This window comes from Nerophis lumbriciformis, linkage group LG30 (assembly GCF_033978685.3).
Source record: "Nerophis lumbriciformis linkage group LG30, RoL_Nlum_v2.1, whole genome shotgun sequence".
Taxonomy (NCBI): Eukaryota; Metazoa; Chordata; class Actinopteri; order Syngnathiformes; family Syngnathidae; genus Nerophis; species Nerophis lumbriciformis.
The window spans coordinates 17,647,494-17,657,252 of record NC_084577.2 but is presented as its reverse complement, the minus strand read 5'-3'; the positions used below and the strand labels follow the sequence as shown (position 1 = coordinate 17,657,252).

At 40.6% G+C, this 9,759-nt stretch overlaps 1 protein-coding gene across 1 annotated transcript; it reads right to left on the bottom strand.

The window, feature by feature from the left end:
* Positions 1-1,443: 1,443 nt before the first annotated feature.
* zbtb38 (zinc finger and BTB domain containing 38) lies at positions 1,444-6,772 on the bottom strand. Its single transcript, XM_061925397.1, has 2 exons — positions 6,168-6,772; positions 1,444-4,892 (listed from the first exon to the last, which is right to left on the bottom strand). The coding sequence occupies exon 2, from the start codon at positions 4,870-4,872 to the stop codon at positions 1,444-1,446; it is 3,429 nt and encodes a 1,142-aa protein (XP_061781381.1). The 5' UTR covers positions 4,873-4,892; positions 6,168-6,772.
* Between the last annotated feature and the right edge of the window lie 2,987 nt (positions 6,773-9,759).

Below are 9,759 nucleotides of genomic sequence, written 5' to 3'. Positions count from 1 at the left end.
TATGGTAAGACAATTTTATACTCATATTTTCATTATTTTTTAAAGTTTTATTTAGACTTTTTAAATCAATTAATGCATTTTATTATTGCTTAATGTGTATTTTTTTGGTATATTGTTAAAAAGCTACATATTTTGGGGCGCCGTGGGTCAGATGGTACAGCGGCCGTGCCAGCAACTTGAAAGTTTCTAGATCAATTCCAGCTTTCGCCATCTTAGTCATAGCTGTTGTGTCTTTGGGCAAGACACTTCATCCACCGTGCTCCTGGTGGGTCGTGGTAAGCGCCTTGCATGGCAGCTCCCGCCATCAGCACGTGAATGTGACGTATAATGTAAAGCCCTTGGGGTATTGTGAAGGTTTAGTAAAGCGCTATCTAAATACAGACTATTTACTATTACCATTTATTTAGGTGAGGAGAAATTCAAACTAGTGACGACACTGCCAAAGCATGGGAACCGTTTCCAATTAAATAATTGAACAATGAATAACCAGAATAATTGTTACTAATAGAGTACCGGTAGGTAATATTTGTGTAAATTTACTGATTCTGATCTACATCTTATCGTATGACTGACACTAGTGATTGTTTCTTTGATTTAAAAAAAAAACTAACTGATGGCGTGAACGACACTTTGAAGGGAACTGCTACTCAAGATCCGGCTAACTTCAAAGAGCCATAAATCCCGTCTCTCGTCCCATCGCAAGCTCAGTCTTAAATAAGAAAATGCTTGGTACGTCTGGAGAATTAATTTGCAGGTGAACGGATCGTAGAAATTTACTTTTCACATATTGCTTCCCAAAAGTTGAGGCAGAGCAGATAATCCGAGTGGTCACTAAACCAAGAGAGTAAACAAACAACAAAACTGTTTAATATATGAATAATATTTATTTAAATAACTTTACATGGTTAATACGTGCTGTGTATATCAAACACAACAAAGTAGGAACTGTAATTGTGTATTCAAAACACAAAAGGATTACATTTAAAACAAAATAACACATGTCTTTTTTTCTTTTTTTTTAACAAGCGCGTGAGAGTAAAAAGTGCAACATACCAAGTTCAATTATAATGGAATGGGAGACCAAGAAATGTGAGTTTTTCCCCCCACCACATACAGTTAAGATGTTGCAATCAACGGTTAACTGCATACTATTAATCATCAGAAAACTTTGGGGAATACTTTGTGAACATTTCCCAAACAATGCATAGACAATAAAATACAGTCTGTGTCTGTGAGAAGATCCGCAAAACATCTAAGTTAGAAAAGTCACTCCGTTCAGTATAGGATAATATTCCAGCAGACACTAGGCATTTCTATTCAGTGTTTGTTTTAGAAACATTAAGTTCTGCTACAAAGTTTTAGTATTTACTACTCAAAGCAGTGACTAAACGTTTGGTGTCATTCACTTTCTCTCTTGCCTCTCTAGTAGGCTTTTAAAGGGTTTTAGAAAGAGGGTTCTTCTTTACACACCCATTTCTCAGGCTTGTGTGCAGATATGTCGTCGTCTTTAGAGTCCGAGGTATTCTTCTTTGACTGTTTGCAGGACTTCTGGGGATCATTTAGGCTTTTTGTTTCCAAGCTGTCCTTGTTTCGATCAGTGTCCATGTTTTGGACTACCTGTTTTGAGCCGGCATGCATAGAATGTGGAGGATTGCTTTTTTTTGTCATTTTACGTTTTATTTTAGAAGGTGTCGAAATGAACAGCGTCTCTGGTAAAGAACTTTTAATGTGGGTGTACGTCATGTCCGGATGCGTCAAAGCTATTAACTCACTAGTGTCCTCAGTTTTAGGCTTTGTAATTGGAAAATGTCCCTTTTCCTCTATTTTTAATCCAGGACTTATTTGATTGTCATCCTCCTCTGTTTTTATGTAGTTCTGGTTGTTGTCTTCGCTCTGGTTATCCAAATATTCGGAACATGGTGGACTGGTATAACCCTCTCCAGTTGTCTCCTGGTGTTTCTTCTCATGGCTTTTCTTGGTGGCAAGGTAGAGAAACCGCTGAGGACAGAAGGAGCAGCGAAACTTCTTCTCTGGGTTGGGGCTACGGGGGGAATTATCAAAGCAGGAGCCATTTTCCATACAGCTGTTGCAGATGTAATCATTGCCATTGGGCGTCTCTCCTGGGGGACCTTGTTTACCACAAGTACGACAGAAATATGGATGGGAACCAATTATGTGTGCTCTTAAACCGGTCTCTGTGATAAAAGAGCTGTCACAAATGTCACAATTGTAGGTTGTCCTTGGGCTGCAACTTTTGTGAAGACGTTTCGCATCTCCGCTCCCACCTGAGATACTGTCTGCTGTCGGAATACCGTCCAGTCGTGTCTCACTGGCACTGACATCAGTTTTAACTGTGTCATTGTAATGGTGAAATAAAGCATGCCTGTGTTTGTATCTCAGCTTTTTCCTCTTCTTTTTTGATTTGTAAGAATAGTAGGGACGCCAGGGCATGTCAGCCATGTCTAAATCATTGGGCTCATCAATTGTCTCAGACATCATACCAGCAATCTCTGGTCTGAGGCGAAGTCTTGGGCTCTCTAATGTGTCACTTGTTGAATGGAGTTGGCTATGGCCCTCCAACTCCAGCTTTCTCATTTTCCTTTTCCTTCGTGGGAAGAGCTTGGAGCCCTTGATTCTGCGGCGGATGATGGCCTCATCACCTATTTTCACAGTTATCTGGCAGAGTGGCATTGCGTCACCATCTGCGGATGGACCCGGGCATACAGGTTTGGCAATGTAGGTAGCCGTCTTGGGTCCTGCGGTCTTATCGAGCCTCAAATTCTCAGTACTTGACTGTAGCATTTCCTTGGTCATTTTCTCAACTCGTTTTGCAGAAGCTGATAACTCACTAAGCTTATCAACCGTATTCAGTGAGTTTAGGAATGTCACATTTTGACTGATTGCATCAAGAGGGTTATTGTCCACTGTGGATGACTCCGGATCCGTTTGCGAAGGGACTGCACTGTCAAAGTTAATGAAGTGTGAACTTTCCTTCTCTATATCTTTACCTGTACCTTTCTTGTGATCAACGCTGATGCGAGGCATAAAAGGTGCTACCATCATTGGCGTCGCCATGAATGTTAAAGGCAATGGAACACCGTCAGGATGGCTGCTTCCTTCGAATTGCGGGCTGAGAGAATTGTTCTCCAGTGGAGCTTGATAGTCTCCTTCATCACCCTCTGAGAATGTCTGACTGTAAGTCTTGTATTGTCTTTTCCTGAACTTCTTAGGCAGTAGTCTGTAGAGTTTGATTGGGTAAACACTGGCTTTCAGACCGCCATTGGCAGATTTTCGCTTCATGGCTAGTGTGGGATCAATCCCGTGAAAAGACTTCTGATGGTTCTTCAAGATGTAATATGTCATGAATGTTTCCAAGCAAAAAATGCACTGGTAGCGGCGTTCGCCTGTGTGCCAGATTTCGTGCTTGGTACGGTACTCTGCCAGTGCAAACACTTTATTACAATAATGACAGGGATAAGCCCTCTGCCAGGAATGTACATTCTCATGCCGCTTCAGACTGGAAAATGTTATATACACACGTTTACATACACTGCAGGGGTATCTCCTCTGACTGCCGCCTGGCATTTTTATATTTTCATCTGGAAGAAGGGGCCTGGTCGCGGCCGAGTCAATAGAAAAAAGGTCAGTCTTGATGTTCTCCTCCCTCAACACGCTACCTGAACGGAGGTCCACCTCTGTGACAGCTATTTCACTAGACTCTAGTTCGGACTTCGCTCTCCCTACCTTCGGACAGTTCTGTTCATGGTTGCGCAGCCGTTTGGGTCGTATGAATTTTTTGTCACAAAACCTGCAAAACAAATGACGAATGGAACCCTTTTTATGTACGTTGGAGTGAATGGCGAGAAGAGCTTCATTTGTGAAAATTTCCGGACAGTGCTCACACCCATAGATTGAGACGCTGTCCTCCGCGTGTGGGGAGAGAGTCGGAGGACAAGACTCCTTCTGCACGTGGCCGTTGGCCAAAGAAACGACCGCATTTACAGGCTTGTCTTTGTCTGCCTCTGGGAAGAGTGGAGGTCCTAAAGTATTTGGTTTATCAGTGTGTGGTTCACTTTGTGTTGGAAACAAAGTAGCTCTCAACCTGTGGCGCTTTTTGAGCGGGCCTGTATTCTGGTAAGTTAGTTGTTTGGGCTGTAATGTTTCCGATTTAGACCCTTTGCTATCCCTTTGATTGGGCTGACCTTTTTCTTCAGTGACTTGAATAACAGCATATGAATGATCTGAAAACATGTAGGTGCTTTTATTGATCCCATTAGGGCAGGACGATGTTGTGCAACTTGCAGGGAGTTGCCCCTCATCTGGTGACTGCCTTGCCTCTTCATCACGGGTGAATGGATTGTTCCCAGGACACCCCTCAGTGATAGAGAAGGCATTGGTAATTCGTGGTCCTCTGCCACCATCAAGCTCCACAAGCCTAGTGGTTTCATCCAGATTTTTTTTAAGCACAGTGGCTGTGCTCCAGTTTGTGGATGTAACACATTCTGGTAAATTCTGAGTTTTGTCTGGTCTCTCTTGGTCTGCGAGCTTTGCTAAAAAAGATATACCAAGTCTTTTCCCTGCTGCTACTAACTCCTGGCTGCTGTCACAAGGCCATATAACCTTTGAGGAGTAGATAAAGTTCAAGACACAGGCAAAAACCTCAGACTTAAGGTCCATCAGTTCCAACACCTGGCAGGTAGTCCGTGCCTCACACGTCAGAGCGTTCTTGAAGTAGCCACTGCAAGCTGCCAGAATGTTCTTGTGGGCGCGGAACTTCACATCCTCCACCACAATAGTCACATCGCAAAAAAGGTCTTGTGAGCGCTGCTCGTTGAGCTTGCTAAGCACGGTCTGAGGGTGAAAACTATCCATCAGGTTCTAATTGCAGCCATCTAAAAAAACAAAAATCACATTAGTGGCACACAAAACAGGAAAAGGTACAACTCTTTAAAATAATAATAAATAACAATAAATAAGCACTCTTTAATTTTTCAAAAAGTCTTATAGTATCACAACACTAGATGGCAGTAATATTCCAACAGATAAACTACCAATTCATCTTTCAATAAACCTTTGACTGTATGTAATGAGCCACACAATATCCTCTTTCTGTTTTTAAGTACTTAAAGATTGATGTTACTGTTTTGGCTGGATTTGGAATCTGTTGGTTTTACATAATAATAATACACAAAAAGGAACAAAACTGAATGAAAACCCTAATCCGGGAGAGTATTGTGACTGTAAAAAACTAAAACAAACCTCCGACGGCACTATGCTGTAACTATTCTATTCTGTTGACATGTGAGGAAATGATACAATTTGTGAATTTGCATGAACACATACAGGAAGTTACAGTCCATTCACTGTCACTTTGAAAGCAGAGGCACCTTACAGCAGAGTTATCAAGCTTATCAAGCGGCAGGGTGGTCTGAGTCACACTTCATTTAGTTTCACTAAGTCACGCACTTCTCTACCGACTATTCATTCTGTGTGATCAGTGTACATCCATTAAAATCTGCAGGAAATGACCTTTGAAACACTTCACTTTTTTTGTTCTGAGCTTTATCTTGAGCAGTGGACATAGTCTGTACAGGTCAGGCAGGTAGTGAGTGATACGACAAATACAATATGGCCGCCACACTTCTCATGTTGCTGAAAATGCAAGCGGCCTCCTTGCCTCCTTTCTCCGACAGGCCTATGTTGTCATAGCAACCTGCTACTGCGCAGTATAGCAAACATTTCATGCTATCTTTAATTCCGTTATTTTTTTTTTTTTTTTTTTTAACAACCTACAACTCAAAAAGCTGAGCTTGAAGCTTGTTTGAATCGTCTACTTTGTCCGCAGCAGTCTTTCCTTTCCGCCCCAAAGGAATTTCTTATCACAGCATGTGATGTGTCATGGCTGTAATGCAACATTTTTACTAGTTTAACCTTGACATTCTAAAGCTGCAATACATCTTCCCATTTTTTTCAACTCTACACTATTTTTCATACTACATGCCTAGCGGTAAATTCAAATGTGTTATTCACCACACCTAACTGGCATAAAGCGGTCTTTTTTTTTTAATGTAAAAAACAAATCACTAACAAAGCGATGACGGTCTATCGTCTTCTAAAAAATAAAAAAAAACGCCAACAAAGCAAACATTTAACCATGCAAAACATACCTCAGCAAGTCAGAGAAAAAGGATGCAGGTCAACGCAGTGTAACTTTTCAATTCCCTATTTTAATAGAAACTGTTTAGCAAAGGCGAGACGGAAGTCTTTTTTTTAATAAGTGAACAGGAGTGCCGTCAGAAGCAGAGCCTTTTTCCGACATCTTTCCTCCTCTCCCTCTCTGTGTGCGGACGACTCCAGCTTCCCTGTCTTTAGCTGCTATCTTTGCAGCCCGAGTCCTGATCTGGATCTGCCCTGCTTTTTCCTGCTCGAGCTGTCCTCTCTTCTGTCCTTCCGCGTCGCGTGGCTAAACTGGAGGATGGGCGAGAAAACGACGCGTGCGTTGCAGGAAATGGCAACTTTTACCGAGCCTGGCGGCAGGGCTGAGGAGAGAGCGGAGAGATACTGGGTGCTACGTTGCACACGAGCTACAGAGCAAACGCAGCTGCGTTGCTGGTAGCAGGGGTCCTCTGCTATACATAAATGCCTCATTAATCCCCCCACCAGCGCCACACCAGCTGCATCCCGATGCTGACCATAACCAAAGAAATCTCTTGAAAGATGTCAAGCAGCTAAATATTTTTTCAGAAATAAAACCGTGAATTCATGCATGGGGAGAGTCTCACCAGGTGCAGCAATATGCGCTTACAGAGGCAACGGTTAGGTAATGCAGAACCAAAACAAGATGGCGGAAACTGTAGTCCTCATTCGTAGCACCGCAAAGCAGGAATGATTTCAGACCTTTTCTCTCACAATCACAGGAAGCTTGCGCACATAATGTGATTTTTAGGGTAAAACAGTCCGATACTAGCAGAGTATATGCTGACATAGAGGCTGCAGATTGATGCACAGGCAGCAGATGCGTCAGCACTGCAGACGAGAGGAAGGGGGGTGGGGGCTGAATCTGAACCCGCCATGGCACTGAGCATCTCACTTGCTTGTGAGGATGGAGACGCAGCTTTCATTTCCGCGGGTGTGGGTCACATGACTATTTATTTCAAGATGGCTGCAAGCAACTACGAATGTCTCTCAAAAGACATTTGATCAGCCGCCATTTATACACAATTAATCCCCAATGTGTCCTCTTGAGAACCAGCATGCCTCTGTAATGGACATTTGATTTATGAATAAATCCAGTTCTTAGTGATTAAAAAAATAAATAAATAAATAAATAGATTTTTTTTTTTATCCGTCCTGTCCAGCCACTCAGGCAAATCTTATTGTTGATGTAGATGCCCATATTTACTATACAGATTTACTTAAGAAAACAGAAGTGTGGCATACTTCTATTGTTGACTTATTTTTATTTTACTTTATTAAATGTTTGGGTAGGATTTTATTACAGAAAACCACTTTTCTTTTAAGTACTATAGAAATGTATCAGATCTGTTATATATTCTACGGAGGAATGTAGTTATTCATACAACTGGAACCCAATGTTAGTAAAAAAGCATTGATTTTGAATAGAGAATCAATTCTGAATCGAATCGTTACTCCCGAGAATCAAATCGAATCGTGCGGTGCGCAAAGATTCACAACCCTAGTAAATAGCGCAGTTGTGCAAAACACAAACGTTCCCTGCATAGGACGCTGGCTCTCGGGCGGATATAGTGTGGTTTCCTCTTCAGGGCAGGTATAAGAAATAAATCCGGTCTCATCAATGCGCATTTAACCACAAGTAAAACATATATTCTTTTAAATTACGTTAACTAGAAAGCAACCTAGACACCAACTCAGGGGTGTCCAAAACGTTTTCCACTGAGCACCGTACACTGACAAGTCAAAGCATGCGAGGGCCATTTTGATATTTTTCATTTTCAAACCAAATCCAAAATATTTATTTTAACCTTTCAGGCTTCCATCAAGTTTAGCCTCGAAGATCCAAAAAGGTCTCAGCCATAAAATTTTTAAAAATATCACTTTTTTTCAAGGATTTTATTTTTTCGATGTAAATTTCATTTTTTTTTTACATTTTTTAAGGCATTTTTGTTAAAGAAAACCCTGTTTTATGGCAAAACCACAAAAAAGCGGAATATTTAAGTAAGTAAGTAAATTGTATTCATAAAGTGCTTTTCACAGATAAAATCACAAAGCGCTGTACAAAACATAGGTGAATTAAAACAATTCAATTAAGACAACAGGGGCAACATCATGAAAAGGATAAAAAGTGAATTAAAAATGATAGTTAAAAGGTGCAATAACTAAAAGCTTTACTAACAAGAGAAGTCATCAAATGCTTCTTAAAAGTGTCAACACAGTCAAGTTCATGGAGGGACTGGTGCAAGTTGTTCCAGAGTCTGGGAGCAATAGCCTGGAATCTTTTAACAATCTTTAGGAGACCCTGGCCTGAAGACCGGAGGCCGCGCCCTAAAGCTTGGGGGCATAACAAATCAGTGATGTACTGAGGGGCCCCACTATGCAACGCACGGAAAGTCAGGACTAAAGTTTAAAACTCTATGCGGAATTTGACGGGAAGCCAATGAAGACTGGATAAACTGGGGGCAATGTGGGCTGTTCTGTCCAATGTGAAGTAATTGGATCCATGAATAGATCATTCATAACATTTATTTAGATTAATTATCTTTTGAGCAATGACACTTTCTGAAGGAGAAAAAAAAGCCTGCATGGCAGCTTTGTGTTACTCGAGTCAACAATGCAACTTTTTCTCGTTATATTTCACCTGTTTGATATTTTAGTTTCCACTTTTAATGTTTTTTTTGGTAACAGTATTTTAAGAATGTGCCGTGGGCCGCACTTTGGACACCCCAGCACCCACTAATCATGTTTTTATAATAATGACACTTGTCCACTGGGGATGTGACTCATACAACTAGGGCTGCGGCCATGGATTATTTTAGTCATCAGGTAACCTATCAATTATTTTGTTTGATTATTCGGATAAAACACACTTTATAGCCTCAATGTGTTTTTTAGTGTAAATAGTTGAAATACATTTTTTTTCTGATATTCAGATTCTTTTTTTCTAATAAATGCACATCATCAATAATAAAATTGCACTTTAAAAAAAAAAAACTGTTTGCCGTCACACAGATAACGGTACCCTTGGCCGTAACTACCATTGAGGGCACCGAGGTCATGTCCTCTGTATTTTTCAAGTGACAAGAAGAAGATGATAGGATATGTAAAAGTACTTTGTGTTACACATCACTATGCGTATATCCTCCTCTCTCAATATACGATCTCTGGTCATGCACAGCTACATCTCCAACAATGTCCACTTTTAATTTACCCTATTTTTCGGACTATAAAGCACACCTAAAATCCTTTCATTTCCTCAAAAATCGACAGTGCGCCTTATAACTCTGTGTGCCTAATGTATGGCAAAATTCTGCTTGTGCTTACTGACCTCGAAGCAATGTTATTTGATACATGGTGTAATGCTAAATGTGACCAGTAAATGGCAGTCATACATAAGAGATATGTACTTAAATAACTGCTTGTCAACTTAACTTATGTTTTTACATCCCTCAATCTGCAAACATTTTTATTAACCCAAAACACTTACCTTATCAAATTCTGTAAGAAAGCTATTATACCTTTATATTCATATATATATATATATATATATATATATATATATAT

What these genes read in the sequence shown, in the direction of transcription:
- zbtb38 (XM_061925397.1), bottom strand. Translation starts at nt 4,872, where the DNA reads ATGGATAGTTTTCACCCTCAGACCGTGCTTAGCAAGCTCAACGAGCAG.